The 26,308-nt window shown below is 44.0% G+C and overlaps 1 protein-coding gene across 2 annotated transcripts; it reads left to right on the top strand.

Annotated features, from left to right (window-relative positions):
• The first annotated feature begins 1,133 nt into the window (after positions 1-1,133).
• LOC133930441 (uncharacterized) lies at positions 1,134-4,199 on the top strand. 2 transcript variants are annotated; one of them, XM_062377092.1, is made up of 3 exons: positions 1,134-1,541; positions 1,981-3,649; positions 3,751-4,199. In XM_062377092.1, the coding sequence occupies exons 1-3, from the start codon at positions 1,236-1,238 to the stop codon at positions 3,999-4,001; spliced, it is 2,226 nt and encodes a 741-aa protein (XP_062233076.1). In that variant the 5' UTR covers positions 1,134-1,235; the 3' UTR covers positions 4,002-4,199. The 2 variants fall into 2 exon arrangements, with proteins under 2 accessions (XP_062233076.1, XP_062233075.1); XM_062377091.1 differs by having other exon boundaries at positions 1,972-3,649.
• The last annotated feature ends 22,109 nt before the right edge of the window (positions 4,200-26,308 follow it).

The raw sequence follows: 26,308 nt of genomic DNA, 5'->3' as shown, positions 1-26,308 counted from the left end.
AGTTCTTTGCTTGGCTAGCCATCCAGAATAGGGTATGGACAGCGGACAGACTAGCTGCCAGAGGGTGGCATCATAATCTGTGTTGTGCGTTGTGTGTGCGAACGCCAGAAAGTGCCCACCATCTCTTTTCAGAGTGCAAATTCAACAGACACGTCTGGTCCTTAATTTATTGCAAAGTGGGTGGCGTAGCCATCCTTACAACCACAGGCTTGGCCACCCTCTTGCGGTTTGCAACAATGGTGGTCAGACTTAGCTGATACAGCAAACACTCCTAGAATGGGTTTGAGGTCTCTGATCATACTGATTTGCTGGGAGATCTAGAAGGAATGAAATGCCAGGATCTTCAACAGCGCGTACCGGACCACACTCGCAGTGGCTCACAAAATCATAGAGGAGGCAGTCTTTTGGGACCTCGCAGGAGCACGGCGCCTGGGGCGTCTAATTAGGCAAGAATATGCCTTCAATACTTTTGGCTGCGGCCTTCTTTTTTGCATTGTAAATACTTTCTATCACCTTCTTCTTATTAATATAAACGGCAGCTCTCCTGCCTTTACGTTCAGAAAAAAAGCCAGAACTTTACCAAATGTGTGGCTATGCACTAAATACTGCTTGACTCAGTCAAACTTATAGTGCGGCAATGTGTAATTACAAATCAAACATGCGCCAAAACATAGATCAATCTAAAATACTAACAATAAGAGGGATACATATGTCCTGATCCCTGCACTTTATTAAGGTAGAAGGACATGATGGTGTCTACACGTTTGTAGGATAGGCATGCCTTCCTTCAACTCCAGCACTACCTGAGCCTGTCTAGAAAGTTTCTACTTCGAGAAATACTTCACCAACAACTTTTCATGTACCACTTTATTATTATAGATGTCTTGAAGCCTGGATCAATGCAAGCTACCATCAAATTATTTGAGCCATCCGTATTTTTGATCTTCAGTAAATGCTGAGTGTGTATATACGTCTACAAGTTGTACCGATGTTCTTTAAAAAAAAAGTTGTTCATCCAATCTTGGGTTGTGCACGTTACCAGGCCCGCTTTTCTCCTTGAGGGCCGAACAAGTCAAGAAGGATGAAGGCCCACACCACTTCCCCGAGTCCGAGCTCAGCACAACTCCGTGTCGGACCTGACCGCTCAACTCCTGAGCCCAAATACTGGCGCCTCGCCCAACGCCAAGGTCAACAAGTCGCCAACCGCCCGACCCGAGCCAAATCCACCGCCACACATGGCCGGCGCCTCCCCGCCCCCGCCGCCGTCGTCGTCGACGACGTCCAAGGGCAAGGCCAAGATGGACGCCGAGGCTGATGGCGCGGGAAAAACGTGCGGCATCTGCTTTAACGACACGCGTTTGGGCATCCCCGGCGAGCTCGACTGCTGCGCGCACCACTTCTGCTTCGTCTGCATCATGGCCTGGGCTCGCGTCGAGTCGCGCTGCCCCTTCTGCAAGGCCCGATTCCGGACCATCCGCCGCCCGCCCGTCCCGGGCCGGTTCCCCGACGAGCGCATCGTCCCCATCGCCGAGCGCTACCAGGTAATGGTTAGGCTGGCCTAGGTCTAATCTAGGGGTTGTTTAGCAGGGCTCCATCTCATATATTAGGATTTAGAGTTTGTAGGATAAAAATATATGATTTAAACATCTATTTTTAATTCAAAATAAGAATCATGTAGCTTAACCAAATACGTTAATTTTCTCACAGCTTCCGCTGTAAAAATTTTTAGAGCTAGAAATAACTGACTGTAAGAATTTTTGGAGCTGGAGTTCTATCAAACAGGTCTTTAATCTAGTCTAATCTCCAAATTCTTGGATCCCCGATACTATGTAGTAGAAATCCCCATATCCACGACTGCGAATTCTGACAATTTGCGTTCCGTTACTTCGTGCTATATTGCTCCCTTGTCAATTTGTAATGTCAGGACGCCATGAATTCTCGGCAGGACAAGACTGACAGCGTTCTGTGTAGGTTGGGCAGGTGTACGATCCTAACGGCAACGAGAGCAGCACGGTGGGTGGCGCCGACCCTTACGTGAACACCATCTGCAGCGTGTGCAGCTGCTCCCGGGACGATGAGCTGCTGCTGCTCTGTGAGCTCTGTGACTCGGCCGTGCACACCTACTGTGTCGGGCTAGGGACCGCCGTGCCGGAGGGGGACTGGTTCTGTAAGGACTGCGCGGCAACCAGGGAGGAGCATTTGAGGTGGCAGACTGAGAATGAGGGGTGGGATGGTCAAGGCGAATTTGAGATCAGCATCGAGGTTCCAAGGGCTGAGAAAAACACAGCTCCTTCTGTTTTTCGTATTGTGGATGAGGACTATGATCCGAGCTCAGTGGACAACACAAATGTGCAGAGCAGTAGGCTTTTGATGGATGATCCGGTTCCTTCCATTTATGACATTGTGGATGAGGATTACCCTACAAATGCCGGAAGCAGTAGATTTGGAAGGAATGCTGAGGATTTGCCATCACAGGGTACTTCTTCAGCTGGATCTCAATGTCCTGAATCTACCCGGGGACGAGATAATGGTCTCGCGTCGTATCATGCTCGCATTCGCCTTGAAGTTGAGAGAGCTAGAACATTACGTAATTCCCGAAATCTTGATAAATGCATAAGGGCGCTGCGGGAGAACTGGCCTGCTCTGCGTGATGGTTCTGTGGGGTTTGCTGCACATGTACCCAACAGAAGAAGGAAAGGTACGACTGGAACCATTTCTGTTGTTACCGAGCATCAGCGTTGTGCAGCACCCTTAGTTATTGGTAGCAAAAATGGTGCTGGTACTACTTCTGTTCAGCTTTCCTCAACGCCTTTCTCCGAGGAGGCCAGTACCTCAATGGGCCGTGGTAACAAAATCTCGCGGAAGGACACCCGTGATACGTGTAAGGCATGGAAAATGTTGGAGATGGCAAAATCTTCTGGTGGAAGGAAGATATCTAACAATCCTTCCTCCCTTAGCTGCAGTCCTCCATTTTCCATGGGAAACAGGTCAACTTCTTACAGTCCGATTGATACAGTCTTAGGACAGAAGAACCAGAACCTGCCTAATAAGGTAACTGGGAAAAATAAAGCATCCTGTGGTTATGGTACAAAAATGGAAAGTACACCAACAAAAAGCTCCGGAGAATGCCGTAGCTTGCCTGAGAACAGTCGTGTATCAGTTCATGAAAGGATGATTTCTTTTCAGAATCGAATAAATCAGGAAAGTCTAAATGGTAAAGTTTCCTCATCAATCCACAGTCAGCATGTTGATCGTACGTTAGAATCTTTATGTAGCATAGACAGATTAGACGAATTCAAATCAGTTATGCTGCATTCACATACGTGCAGTTTATCATCTGGTCAGTCCACTGTGACTTCATCACTTCAGTTAGGACCTAGCGCTGGGAGCCAATCTACGATGATGGTAAACCCTGAGGAATCTTCAGCCGTTTGTGTTGCAACAACCAATGAAATTGTTAATGCTGCAACCATTGAAGTTAGAAAAAGTTCTGGACCAGAACGCCATACGCACAAGAGAAAATTCAGTTCTGAAAAATGCCATGATCAAGGACCCAAAAGGTCTACGTCATCCTGTAAAATTGCAAAAAGTGAGATTTCTTCCTTGACTGTACGCGAGTTGAAACTACTCAAGATAGACAAAACATATGGTAAACATTCTCCTCCCAATTCAACTTCCAATTCTTTGTTCACCACCATATTTTTTTTGTTATTACATATTAAATCTTACAAAACATTTCTTGTGATTCAGGTTCTGACAGATTCAAAGAAGTTGCTCGAACAGCAACACATACCGTCTTGGCTGCCTGCGGATTTGAGCATTCTGCGTCGGAACCTCTTGCTCTCTCAAGACCGGTTTGCAAGCACAGTTCCGAAGTCAAACCGCTGAAGTCATCTGTCATAACCGATTCTTGCACAGAATGCTTGCGTAGTTTTGTGAAAGAAGTCATCAGTTTAATGTTGTCTGGCAGGCAGATGGATCAAATTGGTGCCTCCTGTTAGAGTTTAGACATGTAGTCTGAGATCCTTTCTTGTCTGGTTATTGTGAATATCCCAGAACACAAGTAGGAGACAAGTTGTACATTTCATATCATGTTAATATTCCTATAGTGGAGTTGCTAGGCCAAATCCATAACTACTTGTAACATTCTCTTTAATTTTTCCCATAGTTGTCATGACGTAGATATCTTGTTGCCATAATGTTGATATATCGGCTTGGCGGAGAACAGCCTCTTGCCATGGCTCTGGCATGTATGGCGTCTGCTATAGCGCCGTGGTGTCCCCGTGGTGATGAGGTGCATTGTGGTGGGCACAATAGAGGGTGAGGGAGAGGGGTACCTGTATGAGCCGACTCCCGACTGGAATCTGCAAGGCCGTAACCACAAGACTCCCGAGATGTAAGTGCAAGGAACCCTAGACCAAGCCTCCGTCGCCAGGACAGTCACCCTTCACTCGCCCTCGCCTAGATTTCCATCCACCTCGGCATTTCTTCTAGATCTCCGTCCGGCGTTCGCCTCGGTCTCTCTCGCCTGGATCTCTGTGGTCTCAAGGTCATCGTCTCCCGAGAGATGCAAGATGCACAGTGCGATGGGAGTGGAGGCGCTGCTTGGAGGAGCAGGTGGCGGCGCGATAGGAGTGGAGGTGGGTTTGGAGACGGCGTTCGTGGGGGATTTATATAGTGGTGGAGATGCCACGTGGCGCACGCGTGATTGTTTGGGTGGTGCAGTTGCTAGGCTGAAATTTTGAGCCTAGATAGACCAGTCTGGCCCATGTGGGAATTTCAGGAAGGCTCCTTTGAATTTGTCAATATAATTTTTAATATCCTAAGTATGTGTGTATTCGCTACGCCGATATATGTATGGGGTCACCACGCCGCCTGCCATAGCTATAGGCGTTATAAAATTGTAAAGATGGTGAGTCGCTGTGCCACCACCATAACAACTATGATTTTTCATGCCATGATTGTAGTACTGAAACTAAACATTTTTCAGGCTCATGAGGTGTGGTTGGTACACCTGGAGCACGGAATTGGTCTCACATGGCTGGGTTTATAAATGGTGGCTATTAATGGTTGGACAAAAGTCTCCCGATGAAGAAAAACTAGTTGAAGCCTGGCATAATTGCTGATCTCAAATGTCTTGATGCACTGGCTTTTGACAGTTGAACTGAAGCCTTCCATTGAGGAAAGCAGAAAGCTATTGTTGAAATTTTTGTAAAATTTCCCATCTAAATCCATCTACTTCTAGAATCTAGAGCAAGATGGACTGCCTCCAGGTAAATTACAACGACCGGCGGCTGCAGTTTAGACAAAAAAAGATCAACAATGCGATCCAAACAAGATGCGTAGAACGCCAGGTCAATAGGAAGACGATCTGGCCAGTCGCCAAATAGTAGGCGGTACGTTCGACGCCAGGATGCCGTCCGTATCGTCACTGCACTGCATGAGGATGTTTAAACGCAGCTGCCTAATCAGCAGATCACCGGTAATAGCATAAATCCTACGCGCAAATGAGACGCGTCCAAATTAAATATTTTGGCGGTAGCGCCAGCGGAGGCACGAGACCGTGCCTTTACTCCTGAATGATCTTTTGCCGCTGCTGAAATCGAACTGATGTTCTTAGAGCTTCCTGCTATTTCATTTTTTATATTATTGTTTCAAGTTTACATGTGCAGGAAGATTGATTTATTTTGTTATATCTTTGGTATATTTAGAAAGCAAGAAATGATCACATATTCAAAAACAAAGATGTAGAAACCAAATCTGTGATCTTTCGAGCAAAAGCTGCTGAACAAGTTCAATGTGAAGCTTACAACATGGAGCATCTCACTGCCAACCCAACTCATGGTAATCCAAATTACATTGCTCAATTTGATCAACAAAATTTTTATTAAGTGTTCACTGCAGGTTTGATGCTGCTTTAACTCAAGGGCAACAGATGGGCATTGGTATATCTTTGCCAAACTTTGAGGGCTCTCTACTGTGGTCAATGCAAATTCAAGCAAAATGTGTTGCCGATTCACCTATCCAAGTTGAATCACGAGTGATGCGAGGATGTCCGATCTTTCATAGGTAATATGATAAGTTAATTTGGTGGAACTTCGACGTTGATGATCCAAAAACTCCAATCAAAACAGATCAAGAACCCTCGCAACCACTACACAACTATTCCGTGGTTATCAACCGTGCTAAGACGCCGCGGTTGACCTCGCCAAGAAGGTTTTTCCTGCCAGCGAATCGAGAACACAAGCAAAAACAGGTAGATACAATCTGAATATTACTGATTACCAATGAAGTACTCGAGTTGGGGTTCAACAAACCGATAAACGGCGAAACTGTGTAAAACAGAATAATCTAAGCTAAATTCGAGCCTAAACTATAACTACTACTTTATATTTATAGGGGGACGTGAGGAGGTCGACCTAGGATTATGCAGCCATACAAAGAGGCGTACACAATCTGGACTCCGACCCCGATACGATTACAAGACCCAACTAGGTCTAAAACGGTGGCGCATCATATTATTTCTTTGACTCTGATTAAACTATAAAGAATATTTGGTGTAGCTCATATCTATTGGAAATGGCTCATCGTAAGCTTTCCAGAATATCCAAGATCGTCTAAAACAGACTTTGTATGAAAGAGTTATACTCGTTTTACTGACATGTTGTTCTGAGACTCGACCACGACCACGATTAGAGTTCAACCTCGAGTCCGAATAGACTTGGCCTTCGAGGGATGACGTTCAGATAAGGTTATGGTGCTTCTCTCACGTTCCTAAGCAATAAAATAGTACAAGAATTTAGTAATAATCCATCTAAGGAAGCATGAACAGCGAGAAATGAGTTCACCTGATGGTCTAATTATCGTGCGCATGCTCTTGTAATTGGATCTTATATGATTTGAGGATTATTGATGGTATTGATCGTATCCGAAGGAGCCATAAGCTCATCAATGAGCTCTCTAGCTAGCAACACATATTCTTGTGTCTTTGCAGGTTCACCATTGCAAAATCTTCACCAACAACTCCTTGGTGCAATATGTCAACAATCCTCAAGAAGAAGCAATGGATTGGCATATTAGGCCACTTATTCTCGAAGTAAAACAAAGTATTCAAGGTTTACAGGCTTTTGTTCAACACATTCCTAGAAAATTAAACATTGTTGCTCACATGTTAGCAAAAGAAATCTATAACATGTCAAATACAAATGTGTCTTCTGAGCTAACCCAAGCCACGAGGGTGCTTGTCCTTTGCAAATCATTAGTTGTAATCATCCCTCATGAGCTTCTATTTGTAACATCCATTGTGTTTAATGATATGAAAGCCTATTCTAGACAGACTACTATCACCAACATACAGGCCTAGGCCCATCTGTCGGCGATAGTGCATTACGGGCAGCCTGACCTTAAAAAAAAGTGTGTACTATCTTCGTACACGCATCGTTTATGTAGGTATTGTGACTCCTGAGGTGATTATTCTTTCATTTTTCTTTTTCTGTGTGCACTTACCACAAGTTTAAGCGTGCTTAGTTCATTAATCAGGTTTTCCAACAAAAAAAGAATCTATCACAAAAATGTGAAAATGAAGCGGCAGATTCGTTCTTCTATGTGTTCAGGGTAGTAGATACGAGTGCTGCCTCAGTCCAGTACTGCAAAATGTTCCATAGGGAAATGAAAAAAAAGAGGTGCTCATGATTCTCAGAGCATCGCAACAAGTGCAATTTGGAGAAATGTTATTAATTCTTATAAAAAGTCTACATAACCTCCTAAATCATCGACATGTGTATACTTAAAACCCTGAACTACAAAATCAGGTATTGTGGACTTTAAACTTTGTAAAACCGTTTACTTAACCCCCTAACCTGGTCCCTGAGGCTGTTTTTGCCTCGCTGGTGTCCACATTGGCACTGGTTTTGCCACACATGTGGGGATGGGCACTGGAACTGCATGTCAGTGGCACAGGTTATGGACCCTTCTTCTTTCTTGGTCCACACCTCTTCTCTCTTTGTCCACACCCGAGCGCACCGCGCCACACCCTCTCTTCAGCCTGAGCGCGATGCTCCCCTTCCCTTCTTCGCTTGGGCCACATAGGCCAGCGCCCTACCTCCTCAGGCTGTGCCGCCTCCTCCAACTCTGAGCCCCCCTCTTATCTTTAGCGGATTTGGTTCGGGTTTGTTGCAGTCCGGCCACCGCAATCCATGGAAATCGTAACCGATTCAATCTCAAGCGGCAATCCTAGTTGCCTACCTATATATAAAAGGGAGGGTGCTACTTGGAGAGGGGAAGATTGAAGGAAGAGTGTGGAAGCCCACGGGTTGAACATGGTTTTGGCAATGGTTCAAATCAGGAAATAGAGTTCAAGAGACAACGAAAAGAGTATGTGCGAAGGGTTAACCATATTAGTGTAAACCCTCCCTACATCCGCTCGAAGTGGTTCCATGTCCCCATCACATTCTCACAAGAGGACATGAGGTTCTTGGATTACCCACATACAGATACTTTTGTCATAACTGCCAACATCTCAGGAAGCGAAGTCCATAGGATCCTGGTAGATGGTGGAAGCTCGGCAGATATCATCTTCCCTGATGCTTTCAATAGGATGGACTGGAGCGAAGTGTCTTATAGCAGGCTGGATCACCATTGATAGGCTTCGGGAAAAATCAATCAATGCTTTGGGAAAGGTACAGATACCGGTCTCTTTCGGTGAAGGGTCCAATTTTCAAACAGAATATATTACCTTCGATGTGGTCAACATGAGCTATCCATACAATGCCATCTTCTGAAGAAAAGTGCTGAACAAGTTCAACGCGGCAGCGCACCATGGTTATCTGTGCATGAAGATGCCCAGCCCCGGAGGCGTAATATCAGTATTGGGAGATCAACAGATGGCCCGCAAAATTGAAGTGAGATACACTCTGGGCCGCCACAACATTCATGTCATAACAAAATCATTGTTGAAGCCTCAGGAAGTTGAAGCTTTGCTACATGTACAAAAAATACCGAGGGCCAAACCCGAGGGAAAACCTAAGAAAACGATGCTTTGTTAGGACAAACCGGAAATATCAGTGGTCATCAGAGCCAAAAATGATAGAGGAAGTTGAACGAAGGATAGTAGAATTCCTCCGCAACAACGAGGATGTCTTCACCTGGACGCCGAAATATATACAAGGGGTTAGTAGAAATATCATTGAGCATACTTTGAATGTTGGCCTGAGTGCGAAGCCAAAAAAGCAAAGGCTTCAGAAAACTTCCAAAGAGAGAGAAGAAGTAGTGAAGGCTGAAGTGTAGAAGTTGCTTGATGCCGGGGTCATGCGTGAAGCACTGCATTCGGAGTGGTTAGCGAACCCGGTGTTAGCCAAGAAAAGTAACGATAGTTGGAGAATGTGTGTTGATTTCAAAGACTTAAACAGAGCTGGGCCAAAGGATGATTTTCCTTGGCCACGCATCGATCAGCTTGTTGACTCCGCAACTGGCTATGAGATGCTAAGCTTTCTAGACACATATTCTGGATACCATCAGGTCTGGATGGCGAAGGAGGACGAAGCAAAAACAAGTTTCAAAACCTCCTTCAAAATATATTGCTATGTAAGAATGTCTTTCGGCCTTTGGAATGCTAGGGCAACATTCGCCATATTGGTCCAAATTGTGTTGAGTACGCAGTTAGGCAGAAATGTATCTGCATATGTTGACGACATAGTTGTGAAGAGCAACAAGGAGAAGGATCATCTAGATGACCTTCGGGAAACCTTTGCCAATCCGTAAAGTATGGGATTAAAATTGAATCCAGAGAAATATGCATTCGGTGTGTGCTCAAGGAGATTATTGGGATTTTTGGTGTCAAAGAGAGGCATCGAGGTAAATCCTTCAAAAATTTCCAAGCAATACTTGACATGAGTCCTCCGCGGAATAGAAGAGAAGCACAAAGGTTGGTGGGAAGATTGGTAGCTCTAAGCCGGTTTATAGCCAGATCTGCTGAGTGAAGCCTACATTTCTTCAAAACCCTCAAGGGCTCTGACCCTTTCAGATGGAGTGGAGCAACATAATGCTTTTAAGAACTGAAAGAATACATGACAAAGCTTACAGCCTTGACTTACTTGGATCTAAAGACCGGGTTATTGCTTTACATAGTGGCTTCCCCTTCGGCGGTAAGTGTTGTGCTTGTGCAAGAAAAGCAACTCAATGACAAGTTGAAACAAATTCTAGTATACTATGTGTCGGAGGCATTGGCAGGGCCAAAGAAGTTCTATTCCAAAATGGATAAAACTGCAAACACCGTGGTGATGGTTTCATGAAAGCTTCAACACTACTTCCCTACGCACAAGATAGTAGTGCCGACTTCTACACCCCTTCATGATATGTTTGGAAACCGAGAAGCCACCAGAAGAATTGGAAAATGGGCCACGAAGCTTGCACCATTCACGCTAACCTTCATCGCAAGGATGGTGATAAAATCACAAGCCCTTGCAGAGTTTATGGCTGATTGGACACCATAGAATAAAGGCCCAGAAGAAACACCTTTAGACCCAATATGGTCATATATTGTGATGGAGCTTGGGGGGGCTTCGGGAGCTAGCGCAGCAATAGTCATGCCTTCACCTTCGAGTGTAAAACTACGATATGCAGCCAGACATTTTCAATTGACAAACAACATCATAGGATACGAAGTGATTCTCCTCAGCCTTCGTAAGGCACGAGCACTGGGTGCCTGAAGGGTGATGATCAAGATAATTCTCAAGTGTAGTATGATGGGCATTTGCCTGATCTTCTGAAAGGTAATATGCTAAGTCGATTGGTGGAGCTTCGACGTTGATGATTCAAAGGCTCCAAACATAACAGATCGAGAACCCTCACAACCACTACACCACTACTCCGTGGTTCTCAACCATACTAAGATGCGATTGAACTCACCAAGAAGGTTTTTCCTACAAGTGAATCGAGAACACAAGCAAGAACAGGTAGATGTAATCTGAATATTGCCAATTTCCAATGAAGTACTCAAGTATGGGGTTTGACAAACTGATAAACGATGAAACTATCTAAAACAGAATAAGCTAAGCTAAACCTGAGTCTAAACTATGATGACTACCGTATATTTATAGGGGAGCATGAGGGGGTCAACCTAGGATTGTGCAGCCATGGAAAGAGGCATGCACAACCTGGACTCCGACCTCGACTCGATTACAAAACCCGACAGGGTCCAGAACGGTGACGTAGCACCTTATTCCTTTGACTCTGACTAAATTATAAGGAATATTTGGTCGAGCATAGATCCATTAGAAAGGGCTCGACATAAACTTTCCAGCAAGTCCAAGAACGCATAAAAGAGACTCGTATGAGATAGTTATGCCTGTTTTACTGACGTGCTGTCATGAGACTCGACCACAACCACGACTTCGACCACATCCACTACTTCGACTAGAGCTCAGCCTCGAGTCCGAGCAGACTTGGCCTATGAGGGGTGACGTCCGGGTAAGGTTATGCTACTTCTCCCCCGTTCCTAAGCAATAAAACATCATAAGAATTTAGTAGTAATCCATCCAAGGAAGCATGAACAGCGAGAAAGGAGTTCACCTAGTGGTCTAATTGTCGTGCACGTGTTCTTGTAATTGGACCTTGTATTATTTGAGGATTATTGGCGGTATTGATCATATCTGAAGGAGCCATGGGCTCATCATCCTCACCCTCTTAAATTGGAGTCGTCCTCGACTCATGCTCATCTTGTTCTCCCAAGTAGGGCTTCAAATTTGAAATGTTAAGCGTGGGACTAACCCCAAAATCTATAGGTAGGTCCAATTTGTATGCATTGTCATTGATTATCTCAATTATCTTAAATGGTCCATCAACTCTAGACATCAACTTTGATTTTCTTAGTTCTGGAAACCTATCATTCCTCAAATGCAACCAAACTAAATCAGTCGGTTAAAATTTTATTTCCTTCCTACCTTTACTTCCAGTAATCCTATACTTTTCAATCATGCTCTCTATATTCTTCTTAGTTGTTTCATGCAACTTCAGAATAAATTCAGCACATTTCTTAGCATAAAGTCTTTCAAAAGTAGGTAAATGTAGTAAATCAATAGGAGCACGGGGATTAAATCCATACACTACCTGAAACGGATTTACCTTGGTGGTGGAGCATACCGACCTATTGTAAGCAAATACAATATGCGGTAAACACTCTTCCCACATCCTCAAATTTTTCTTTAGAACATCCCGTAATTTGGTCGATATTGTACGGTTGACAACCTCTATTTGACCGTCGGTCTGGGGATGACACGTAGTAGAAAACAGCAGTTTCATCCCCAATTTATTCCAAAGTGATCTCTAAAAGTGACTCAAAAACTTTGTGTCACGATCCGAGACGATAGTATTAGGCACTCCATGTAGTCGAACGATGTCCCTGAAAAATAAATCAGCTATATTTATAGCATCATCGCTCTTGTGATAAGATATAAAATGTGCAATTTTAGAAAATCTATCCACAACTACAAATATTTTATCCCTTCCCTTCATTGTCCTAGGTAGTCCTAAAATAAAATCCATAGAAATATCATTTTAGTGAAATTTATAGAACCACTCAACTCATCAAGCATATCATCTAACCTAGGGATAGAGTGACGATATCTTCTAGTAATATTATTAATAGCTCTACAATCAACACACATACACCAACTACCGTCTTTCTTAGAAACAAAAAAAACAAGAACAACAGAAGGACTAAGACTTCCTTGTACGTACCCATGATCCAAAAGGTCTTGGACTTGTCGCTAAATTTCCTTAGTCTCTTCCGGGTTGGTCCTATATGCAACACAGTTTGATAAAATTGCTCCTGGAATCAAATCAATTTGATGTTCTATCTCTCGAATTGGTGGTAATCCCGGGGGAACTTCAACTGGAAATACATAAAAAAAATCCTGCAAAAGGTTAGCAACAGCAGGAGGCAAAAAGCCAGATATATTCTCAAGTAAAACTAAGGCCTTTTTACATATCAAAGCATAGCATGGAAGCTTATTAGTATAAATTTTAGCAAGATCAGATTTAGTAGCAAGCATAACACACCCTTTCAGTTTAATTTCATCGGACTTAGAAGTTGTTGTTGCTTTCTCCTTTTTAGGTGGAAAAACTTTTTCCACTACTTGCTGATTTTCAGATTCATTCTCAAACTCTTTTCTCTTATTTTAGCTATCTCTTGTTCACATTTTACAATTTCAGAACGAGTTAAAGATAGAAAAGTTATTTTCTTTCCTTTATGCATAAGAGTGTACTACTTCTACCATAATGTGTTGCATCAGTATCAAACTCCCATGGTCATCCTAACAAAAGTGAACATACTTGCATAGGTACTACATCGAAATCAGCACAATCATGGTATGAACTACTAGAAAAATGCACCCTAGTTGTTTGCATTACCTTCACCTTACCACTGTTGCTGAACCAATGAATATGATAAGAGTGAGGATGATTTCTTATCAGCAAGACAAGCTTCTTGATCATATCTAAACTTACCAAGTTGTTGCAGCTTCCTCCATCAATAATGACTCGAACACGATAATCCTTAACTATGAGGAACATCTGAAACAAATTATGGCGTTGTAGCTGTTCCGCTTGCTCCATTTGAGTGCTTAACACTCGCTGCACAATGAGCATCCGATAATCCTCCATGGCAGTGGCATCGAACACTTCCTCATGATCGATATCCGTCTCACATCCATCCTCGTCACCTGCATGGTTAGCTACAAGAGCATATTCATCCTCAACATTACTAGCACTTACATATCCACCGTTTTCTATTACAATGTACGCACGCTGACTTGGACAATCATTCATGATGGCCCGTTCCCTTACATCGGTGGCAAATAATCCCAATTGTGCGACCAGTCGAGGCAACCAAAGAAGAGCTCTTCGCTGGACCCTGCGCACTTACGGATTTGCTTACCTCGGGAGCGTGTAATGGTGTTGAAGGTACTGTTGAATGTGCCCTACTCAAGAAGGGGGTAGCAGACCGTGTAGCTGAATGTGGGGCTGTTTTGACTTATCTCAGTGTTGATTTGGAAGTAGTCGTGCTTCCAAAATTGTTCTTTGGCCTCTGTTGTCGTCACTGCAATTCTTTTTCTACCAAACACGCAAGTAGAAATAATCTAGGAACACTATCGTATTCTTTGTAATCAACTATGTCCTGAATTTCATGCCTTAACCCTTCATAAAAGCGTGCCATTATAGCCTCTTCATCCTCAATAATATCACAACGTAACATACTAATTTGAAACTCCTGATAATATTCTTCTACATATCTATCGCCTTGGTTTAAGCGTTGCAGTTTCTTACGCAAATCACGTTTAAAAGAGGGTGGAACAAATCTGTTACGCATAGCAACCGTTAAAGCATTCCGTGTAGTAGGTGCTAATCCATCAATGCATACCCTATTCCACCAGATGATTGCAAAATTTTGAAATTCATCAGTGGCTTGCCTAACTCTATGCACTTCATGAACTAAATAAGCATTAAACTTCTCTTCTACCATCATCTCCTAATCTAAATACCTTTTAGCATCATAAGCACCCTCAAAAGATGGTATAGTAAATTTAACCTTAGCAAATAGATCATCATTAATACGTGGGTTATGTTGCTGAAAATTATTGCCTCTCATACCTTGACGGTTGAAGTTCAATCGGTTCCTTTGTCGTTCATCAAAGGCATCACGTTCTTGTCTTAAAATTTCATCATCAGCAATGGACTCCTTTGAAATTTCATCATAGACTCCTCAATGGTACAGCCTATGAATAAGAGGAGTCTGTTGCCTAATACTATCATCTCGGATCGTGACACAAAGTTTTTGAGTCACTTTTGGAGATCACTTTGGAATAAATTGGGGACGAAGCTACTATTTTCTACTACATGTCATCCCCAGACCGACAGTCAAACAAAGGTTGTTAATTGTACATTATCGATCATGTTACAGGCTGTTCTAAAGAAAAAATTGAGAATATGGGAAGAGTATTTACCACATATTTAATTTGCTTACAATAGGTTGGTACACTCCACCACCAAGGTAAGTCCGTTCTAAGTAGTGTATGGATTTAATCCTCATGTTCCTATTGATTTACTACCTTTGCCTACTTTTAAAAGACTTAATTCAGATACCAAGAAACTGAATTTATTATTAAGTTGCATGAACAACTAAAAAGAATATAGAGAGCATGACTGAAAACTATAGAATTGCTGGAAGTAAAGGTAGGAAAGAAATAAAATTTGAACCAGGTGATTTAGTTTGGTTGCATTTGAGGAATGATAGGTTTACATAACTAAGAAAATCAAAGTTGATGTCTAGAGCTGATGGACCATTTAAGATAATTGAGATAATCAATGACGATGCATACAAATTGAACCTACCTGTAGATTTTAGGGTTAGTCCCATGTTTAACATTTCATATTTGAAGCCCTACTTGAGAGAAGAAGATGAGAGTCGAGGACAACTCCAGTTCAAGAGGGGGAGGATGATGAGCCCATGGCTCCTTCAGATACGATCAATACCGTCAATAATCCTCAAATCATACAAGGTCCAATTACAAGATCAAAGGAATAAGGTGATGCGTCATCGTTCTAGACCCTGTCGGGTTTTGTAATCGAGTCGAGGTCGGAGTCCAGGTTGTGCACGCCTCTTTCCACGGCTGCACAACCCTAGGTTGACCCCCTCATGTTCCCCTATAAATATATGGTACCATCATAGTTTAGACTCGGGATTAGCTTAAATTATTCTTTTTTATTCAATTTCACCATTTATCGATTTATTGAACCCCAAACTCGAGTACTTCATTGGAAATTAGCAATATTCAGATTACATCTACCTTTTCTTGCTTGTGTTCTCGATTCGCTTGCAGGAAAAGCCTTCTTGGCGAGATTAACCGCGTCTTGGCACGGTTGATAACCACAGAGTAGTGGTGCAGTGGTTGCAAGGGTTCTCGATCTATTATGTTCGGAGCCTTTGGATCATCAACGTCGAAACTCCACCAATTAACTTTTCATATTACCTTTCAGAAGATCGGGCAAATACGCATCCCGACAAGGAAATGGTAGGGGAAGGCTCACCTTGGCTTAGGAAAGCTTTCTAGCAGATCAAACCACTCTAGGGAAGCTCCGATTTGGAGATCGGGCTCTGGGGCAGCGTATGAGCTTGAGATGGAGATGTCCCGAGAAAAGTGCCTCCGGTGATGGAGAAGAGGGGGATGAGCTCGGGGAAGCCTTCGAAACACTCAGGAAGGTCCCCTCCGTCGATCTCCGGTCGTTAGGGGTTATCGATATGGTCTCTCCCTCGGTTTGTGTGAAGAGAGTGAGTGAGACATAAGAGAGAGAGAGAGAGAGAAAGAGAGAGAGAGAGAGAGAGAGAGAGAGAGAGAGAGAGCAATAGTGATCAATTCCTTTAAGTGCCACTGTGCTCTGGCGGTCAAACCGAGGGAGGTCTCGATCGAACAGCGGGAAGCCCACGTGGGGGCCATTTGCGGTCAGATCGCAGGGGATCCTAGTCAGACCACTGGAATGGTCTTTTCCCTTTTCTCTTCCTTTTTCTATTCTTCTTCTTCTAGTCAGACCATTGGCGGTCAAAGCATTTAGGGTTTTTCTAAAGAGCTCTAAACCATCTCCAAAGTATTTTTGAAACATGTTTAACTACATTTAATAAATAAATATGCAAAAACATAATGCCATGATGATTATGCATACTTAATTATGTAACTAAGATTTCGGACGTGACAATCCTCCCCCCTTAAAAAGGAATCTCATTCCGAGATTCGACAACTCATGGAGAAGGTAATGCTGGTGGAGTGGGGAAGATTCTCTCACGAATGGTAAAGAATTTTGTCAAAATTCAGTGACGGGACGAAAGATAGCCATCGGACCCTCTTGTGCCCAGGAAGTTAGACCGAAGCTAGGCCCGGTCAGACCACGGGATGGTTGGACCACGGGTACGGCGGTTAGACCGAAACCTATACATATAGTTTTGGGTTCCTACGATCAGATCGTGAGTCTTTGGGCAGTCACACCACCAGGAAGGTTTTTGTCTCGGCTAAACCGATTTCTAAGCGGGATCCTCTGGGAACAAATTTTTCAACCAACATGATGATGAACATAACATGTGTAAGATGCTCAACATATGCAGAATTGAAACGATACTCACAAGTTTTCGAAAAGATCAGGAAACTCATAGTGAATTCGATCCTCACACTCTCAAGTCGCCTCCTCTTCCGAGTGATTGCCCCATTGCACTTTAACAAACTTGATAGAGTGACGTCGAGTCTTGCGCTCGATTTAATCCAAAATCCATATTGGTCGCTCGCAATAAGTCAGATCAGGCTGCAAGTCTTGATTTGCAATATCAATGACTTCGGTTGGAACTCAAATGCATTTCTTTAGTTCCGAGACATGGAACACATTATGAAAAGCGGAGAGGGATGGAGGCAAGTGCAATTGATAGGTCACATCTCCACGTTGAGCAATGATCTAGAAAGGTCCCAATATCGAGGTGCTAACTTCTCTCTGACTTGAAAGCGTCGAATTCCCTTGAGGTAGAAGAAATCTCCAATGGCGAATACAAGTTCCCTTCGGTGACGATCTGCATAACTTTTCTGATGAGATTGAGCTGTGAGGAAATACTTGTGAATGGTCAGAGCATGTTCTTCTGCCTCTTTGACCAAATCCAGGCCTAGAAAAGCTCTTTCGCTAGACTCGGACCAATTCAATGGTGTTCGGCATTTTTGGCCATAGAGAGCTTCAAATGGAAATATTCTAATGCTCGACTGATAGTTATTGTTGTATGAGAATTCCACAAACGGCAAGCAACTTTTCCACTGCTTCCCATATGTGAGAGCACAAGCTCGCAACATGTCTTCTAAGATTTGATTCACTCTCTCAATTTGACCATCGGCCTGAGGGTGGTAAGCAGTGTTATGGAAGAGCTGGGTTCCCATGGCTTCGTGAAGGCTCTTCCAAAAATGTGAGGTAAACTGAGTGCCTCGATCGGAGATGATCTTCCTTGAAATTCCATGAAAGCAAACAATTCGGGTGAGGTATAACTCCACGTAATCCTTGGAACTGTACCAAGTCTTCACAAGGATGAATTGATGTTGACTTTGTGAGTCGATCCACGATGACCCAAATCTAGTCATACCCTCAGGAGGTCTTTGGCAAACCGGTAATGAAATCAATATCGATCTCCTCCCACTTCCAGGAGGGAATAGGTAAGGGCTAGAGCGTACCAGCCGGCTTTAGGTGTTCGGCCTTCACTCTCTGGCAAATATTACATTCAGTCACATATCGAGCGATTTCACGCTTCGCGTGAGTCCATCAAAATTTTGGATTGAGATATTGGTACATCTTGGTACTCCTCGGGTGAATGGATAACATGAATCATGAGCATCATCCAGAATCTTCTTTCTCAGCTCCGGAACCTTAGGGACAACTAGTCTCTTCCTGAACCACAAGACACCCTAATCATCTTCAGAGAAATAGGTAGCCTTGCATTCCTTGATTTTATCTCGAATTAGGGCCATGCCCTTATCACCCCTTTTGAGCTTCTTTGGTCTGATCCAGGAGGGTGAACTTGATCTCCAAGTTTGCAAGAAAACTGTCCAAAACTATCTCAAGACCGAGCCTTTGGAAATCATCACAAAGCATGGTGATTCTAGGCTTGAGCGAGAGACAATTGCATCGAGCCTTCTGACTCAGTGCATCGATGACAACATTCTCCTTGCCGGGATGATAATGAACTTCTAGCTCATGGTATTTGATCAGCTCGAGCCACCTCCTCTGTCTCATATTTAGATCAACCTGAGTAAAAATATACTTGAGGCTCTTGTAATCTGTATAGATACGGCAAAGATTACCCAAGAGGTAGTCGCACCAAATCTTCAGAGCGTGCACAACTGTCGCAAGCACTAAATCATGAGTTGAGTAGTTCTCTTCATGCCACTTCAATTGGAATGAAGCGTAAGCAACAACTCTACATTCTTGCATTAGGACACATACGAGGCCTATGTGGGAAGCATCGCAGTAGACGTCGAAGTCCTTGCCCAATTCAGATTGAGCAAGAATGTGAGTGATCGTGAGCAGATACTTCAATGTTTAGAAAGCTGACTCACACTCGCTTGACCACTCGAATACAATCCCTTGCTTCAAAAGCTCAGTCATGTGCTTGGAAATCTTAGAGAAGTTCTCGATGAACTGGCGGTAATAACCCACGAGTCCGAGAAAACTTCGGATATCGGTGACATTCCTGGGTTGAGCCCAATTGAGAACCTCTTGTACTTTACTTGGGTCAACAGCCACACCGTCTTTAGGTAAGACATGACCCAGAAAAGTGACTTCCTTAAGCCAGAACTCGCATTTGCTAAACTTGGCATAGAGGCGGTGATCTCGAAGTTGGCCAAGAACAACTTGGAGATGATCAGTATGCTCTTCTTCGGTCTTGAAGTAGATGAGAAAATCATTGATGAAAACCATGACAAACTTGTCGAGTTCCTCCATGAAGACCATGTTCATTAAATACATGAAGAATGTCGGTGCATTGGTAAGGCAGAAGGACATAACAGTGAACTCGTAGATCCCATAATGAGTGGAGAAAGCTGTCTTTAGAATATCCTCTACTCGGATCTTTATTTGGTGGTAGCCCAACCTCAAATCAATTTTGGAGAAAACCTGGGCACCGGTCAACTAATCGAATAAAATATCAATTCGGGGAAGAGGATACTTGTTCTTGACGGTGATAGCATTAAGCGGACCATAATCAACACACATCCGCAAAGTACCATCCTTCTTCTTCATAAAGAGTGTCGGGCATCCCCAAGGTGAGGAGCTCGGATGAACGAAACCCTTTGAGAATAACTCCTGAAGCTGCTTCTTCAACTTTGTTAATTCATTCGGTGGCATCCGACAAGACCTCTTTGAAATTAGGGCCGTACCAAGAAAAAAATCAACAGAGAATTCCACTTCTCAGTTGGGTGGCATTTCGGGCAATTCCTCTGAGAAAACATCAGGAAACTCGCACACAAGTGGGACATTCACGAGATCTATGGTCATGACACCTTTCAGGGCATAAAGACAAGGATCACATTCTTTTACCTTCAGATGGACTTAGGTGTCAGATGGATCATCAAGTGTGGTAGTCCTCCGAGCACAATCAATGACAACATTATTCTTGGTGAGCCAATTCATTCCAAAATGACATTTATCCCCTTGGCATCAATTACCAGCAGATTCACCAAAAAGGATACCTCATTGATAATAATTGATGCCTTGGACACATATCGATCGATCAGTATGTTGGCTTCGGGTGCCTCTACAAGATAGGGTGCACGAGTAGTGCTAATCTTCAGCTCGTGACTCTGAGTACAACTACTCGTTATGAAAGAGTGAGAATCCTTGGAATCATAAAGGACAATGGTAGGAACAATGGCAGAATTAGAATTCACAAGTAATGCACCCATCAATATTTTGGCACCCTTGTGAGCTTCCTTGGTGGTGGTGTAATTGACACGATCGCGCTTGGCAACTTGCGCAGTCTGGGAGGCTTGCTGAGGGGGTTGCACCAATAGTGGTGAGCTTGGAGTAGTCACCATAGCTCCCGGCTTCGGGAATCGGCAATCCCGCACAAAGTGGCTGGCACGCTCATAGTTATAGCACGGGCCTCTGGGGACACCTGTCACACTCCCTTGTGATCATGTACGTCTTGGAGGTTGTCCTTGCGATGAGGAGGATGGACATCGCACTACCCACATTGGCCATGGAGCAGCTAGAGTTGTCATAAGAGCTGAAGGAGATTGACTCTCCGTACGTGTACGTTGAAGAGCTCCTGGCCATGGAAGGCGACGGGACCCTCCTGTGCTTCTTCTCCTTCTGGTGGTTCTTCATCTTGAATTCGACCGTGAGGGGGGTGCTTACCAACTTGTTGAAATCAACGAACTCATGCACCAATAAGCGGTCTTGCATCTTGGAAGAGAGGCCGTTCACAAATTGATATTGCTTCCTCGCGTCGGTGTTAACCTCTTCGGGCGTGTATTGTGCTAAGTGGCTGAACACTTGCACGTACTCCATAACAGATTTGCCTTTCTGCTAGAGGTCCAGGAATTCTCTCCTTTTGATATCTATTAGGCCCTTAGGAATATGATAGTCATGGAAGGCTTGGTGGAACTCCGTCCAAGAGACATGATGATTGGCAGCGTGCATGGCGGGGTAGTTGTTCCACCATGCACCAGTCGCGCCTTGTTGATGGGCGGTAAAGAGAGCTTTCTCGTGGTCCTCGCACCGAAGGAGAGTGAGCTTTTGCGCGATGGTGCAAAGCCAATGGTCTACATCGAGTGGATCCTCAGCACGTGTGAAGGTGGGTGGCTGAGTACGAAGAAAGTCCATGAAGTCATCTCGGCGCCCGTCTCCACCTCCTCTGTGAGGGGCCCTGTTGCGCACGAGAGCCTCGAGAAGAGCAATTTGATCTTGTTGATTTTTCTCTCAGTTTGCATTAAGATGTCTACCATACTCGACAATGGAGGGGGTACTGGATTGTTCTCATTGGAACCTTTAGGAAGATCTCCGAGATCCTAACGGGTTCTCATCCTGTTGATAACGGCAAAATGGAAAAGAGGCAAAAGGTTATTGATAGAAATGACATCAATCGGATCCAAGCGAGTGATGCACACTAGAGCATCATATAATAAGGAGAATGCATGATCAAAGGTGTAGTGCTACATATGCAAAAACGTAGCCTAGCTCATAATTCTCATAACGTTATGCATAAGTGTCAGCAGTCAGACTGCCGCCTGACGGTCAGACCGCGGGCATCGCTGCGGTCAGACCGCTGCCTGCCTGGCGGTCAGACTACTCGGAGTCTGGCACCAGCAGTAGTCCCGTCACCACTTTCCACACACGACAAAACCTCTCAACAACAGAAACAACTCGATCCTACACCCACCATCCTCGCTACGATATGTTTACACATACAATACACTTAGGGGCATAGTATAGTAAGTTTAAGCATATTAGCGAGAGGAGATACAAAAAGAATCTTTAGTTGGTTGCTTTAGTGGAGTTGACACATTTTGCTAACCGATGTCCTAAGTATTTTTAGGCTACTTCATTAAACCAAGCTCTCATACCAGGATGTGAGGAACCGTCCAAATAGTATTCTAATTAATCATTAAGTCAATCATTTTCATAACCACGACAATAATGATTAACCAGAATATCGTTTCGATAGTATCGGCGTTTTGTTCCCAAGATCGTAACACATGTATTTCCAACGTACATCATCACAACAAAGCTTAATAAAGAGCAAGTAATTGAAAATATATTACAAGTCTCTGAGTATTAAATTTTTTTGACAATTTACAACAAAAGAGAGCTAGGAGGACAATAAAACAGATAATGACCTAGTCCAAAGAGAAACTACGCAATGGAATAAAACATCTATCAACAACAAAAGACAGGTGGAGCCATATGCCATTAGGCTCCGCCCCAAAATAACGTCATCCAAGTAGTTTGCACTACTCATCCTCGCCACTTACATTGGCGGGCGTGAAGTAGCGAAACAACACCTCCTCTGTGTCGGTAGCACCTAAAAGAGCCCCATGAGTACGAAGGTACTCGCAAGACTTAATCCATAATGGGTACATATAAATAACCCGACTCCAAAGATCATGCATTTCGATGTTAGCAAGGAGACAACCACATGGATAAGTCAATTCATAAGCGAAAGAAAATTTGAACACGGTAATGTGAGCATATATACTTAATCATACACATATACCCCTCCTATCCAGTAATCATCAACATCATAAATATTTGTAATGGAACCATCATAAATATATCTATGAATAGAATCACCTCAACCACATCACAACATATTGTACCACATCATTCCACATTTTTGACTCTACAACCGATGCAGATAGATAGAAGCATGCTCATAACCGAGAGCGCGGCAATTTGAATTGTTTTTACACCCTGCAGGGGTACTCTTTTACCCATATGACATCAGGACCATTTGGCTTGTGTGACCCGCTAAAGTCCACAGAAGGGGGTACTTGTGACAACCTTTCCCAAATAAGCCCTAACTGTTTGATTAGGCACCTCTATGTGAGGGGGTCATCTAGAACTACTCCCAGAGCAAACTAGATACCCCTATATGCCTATTATGCCCACGACACCCAAGACGTGCAAGCCAAAGGGTCACAACTACATGAGGTATTTGGCTCATCCTTCCCATAAATGGATATATGGTTAGTATGGAAAGTGCTAAAACCAACAACACAGACAGACAGTACTTAATCAATGCAAGCGGTCTATGGCATCCGGGCTCCTCTCCCAATCTACCCCTAGCACTGCCCACATCTTGCATCATCCTCACCACTCATACATCTCAACATCATTATCCATTTCTTTGTGAATAAGTAAATAAGCCCTAAGCTCGCAAACAGTGGTTGAATCCACCGCTCGACTTCTACCGATGACCTATGCATTGCTAAGCATTCGGTTAACCTTTGAAGTTAGACAACCACATAGCTAAACCCAAGATACAAGAATAGGAAACATCAGATAACCAAGGTAAGATCGATGCAACAACATAGGTTCTACCCACAATTTCCAACATCAACTTGCTATTCATGCACAACATACATATAGTATAACTTACCAAATTAGACACAAATGATCCAAAGTAGTCAATAGAATATGCTTAGATGCTTGCCTTGCTGCTCCAGCGCCTGCCTGATGCTACCTACGTAGCACTCACAGAATTCTGGAGGCTCGGGGTTTCCTTCAACCACTTGGACCGTCGGCACAACGCTCTCTAAATAAATCATGAATGCATTGCATAAACAAGTGAACGACGGAAAAGCGTGCATATGATGCATTCTTGAACAATATGAAGCACTATGTTTAAAAAAACATTTGCAAAGGAATGCTAAACGATTCGGGTTGGAAAAAGTTTTGAACCTCGGATAAGACTTCCTAAGTTCATATAGCTTTGTATGGCTGGCGGTCAAACTAAAGGTGTTGTGGTAGTCAAACAGGATCCCTGGGTGGTCAGACCGCGAGCACTGGTGATCAGACTAGCCCTAGTGGCGGTCTGACTCCTGACTATGGGGTTTTTAACCGGATGTTTCGGACTCAACTGGTAGTCAGACTGGCCCGATCGGTGGTCAGACTATGAGACCTTGTCGGTAGCACCTTTTCGGTGACATCAGCGAAGGCTCCAACGAAGCTTTCAGCTACGAAGGGTACCAGAGTGCTCTATGGGATTAGTGGAGTGCTTCTAAAATTATTTGGATGACATTTACGGAGCTAAACTCAGAATACCCCATGGATAAGCGCTAAGATAGGGTTAAACTCAAGTCTAAATGGAATGGGGATCGATTAGAGCTCAGGAACGACACGGAAACGGTAGGGGAAGGCTCACATTGGCTTAAGAAATCTTTCTAGCGGATCAACCCACTCGAAGAAAGCTCCGATTTGGAGATTGGGCTCCAGAGTGGCATATGAGCTTGAGATGGAGAGGTTCCAGGAAAAGTGCCTCCGGTGATGGAGAAGAGGGGGATGAGCTCAGGGAAGCCTTTGGAATACTAGAGAAGGTCCCCTCCATCGATCTTCGATCATTAGGGGTCGTTGATATGGTCTCTCCCTCGGTTTGTGTGAAGAGAGTGAGTGACAAGTGAGAGAGAGAGAGAGAGAGAGAGAGAGAGTAAGAGAGAATGCCACTGCACTATGGCGACCAGACCACGGGAGGTCTCGGTTAGACCGCGGGAAGCCCACGTGGCAGCCGCTGGTAGTCAGACCGCTGGGGATCCCGATCAGATCATTCGAACAATCTTTTCTCTTTTCTCTTCCTTTTTCAATTCTTCTTCTTCTCCAAAGCATTTAGGGTTTTCCTATAGAGCTATAAACCATCTCCAAAGTATTTTTGAAACATGTTTAACTAGATTTAATAAATAAGTCGCAAAAACATAATGCCATGATGATTATGCATGCTTAATTACGTAATTAAGATTTTGGGATGTGACAATACCTTTGCAATTTCCATGTTGAAGGCGTCGATAAGTTTGGTGGTACTTTTCCGCGTAAGTGGAATTTTGATCTCGGGGAGGACGAAGCTACCATAAATATTCTTCATGTGTCCTTCACCTCTCCAGTGCTCGGTTCAAATGAAGACAATTGCAACGCTTCTGCCCTGATAACTTTGGCATCGCATGAGGTGCCAAGTGACATTAACTCTTCACGCCACCCAGGCGCGGATGCGGTGATTCATTCCCTTCGCTCTCACTTTCTACAGAGTGGTTTGTGGAGGAGTCTGAGCTAGAGCTAGCTACATCAAAGTTGGTATCATTAGAGCGAGACTCTTCGCCCCCCTTATCACGCCTAATGGATGCATCTGCGACGGCTTTGGCGACAACACGTGTTTTTGACAAGGTGTCGACGTCTTCATTGTCATCGCTCAAAGCGAAGAGAGGAGGCAAGGTAACTGGCCCGGGTTCTACGACGCGTCCTGTAGAATCAATTACTAGCTCCGTGGAGTCCTTCGGAGGTGCCTCCCAAAGGGGTTTTGCTAAGATGGCATCAAGACCTCCGAGTTCTTTGTCACCTTCAGCGTCGCAAGTAGGACTCTAAGGACGAGTGAACCTCTTCAGAGCACCGGTCTTAAGCCTTTTAACCCCGCAGGCTGAAGGATTTGCATCCTTCCTTTTCCCTTTACCTATGGCATCACCAGCCTCTTCAGCGCATCCGGTCTATGGGCTAGAGATTTCTGGCCTACCTCCATAGCTAAGGCCTCAAAGCTCAAAGATCCAGTTTAGCTAGCAACTGAGGGCCTGCTCGGTGTAAGCTTTGACTTCGCTCGTGGTGAGTTTCCCTAAAAGAAGTTGGGCTTCAGCTTCGAACCCAGTAACTGTTACGCATGTCGAAGGGCATAAATGAGTAAGAAAAAGTAAAAAATGTGAAGGCCATTGAAAAATAGGACAAGGTACATACCAGGTTTTCCTGTGGAATCGAACTGGGGACAGCAAAGTCCCTCGGGTCCTTTTAGCCCAAACGCTGAGACGGCCCACCCTTCGTTGAGCGGACATATACCTACGGCTAGGAATTCTTTGACAAGATCACAAGTGCTTAGATGCTTCGCACACCTTTTGAATGCTTCGAAAGCCTCCCGTTGAGCGCCTTCATGACAACATCGGGGTGCGGTTTACCTTGAGCTCCTAGCACTTGGACACAAGGTACTTCTTGTTCTCTACCTTGTGGTCAAATCACCATTGTGTCTAATCCTTTGGCCATGCATTCTTAT

The sequence above is a fragment of the Phragmites australis genome, chromosome 10, assembly GCF_958298935.1.
Source record: "Phragmites australis chromosome 10, lpPhrAust1.1, whole genome shotgun sequence".
NCBI lineage: Eukaryota > Viridiplantae > Streptophyta > Magnoliopsida > Poales > Poaceae > Phragmites > Phragmites australis.
The sequence above is the reverse complement of the archived record's forward strand: the minus strand, read 5'-3'. Positions and strand labels throughout refer to the sequence as shown.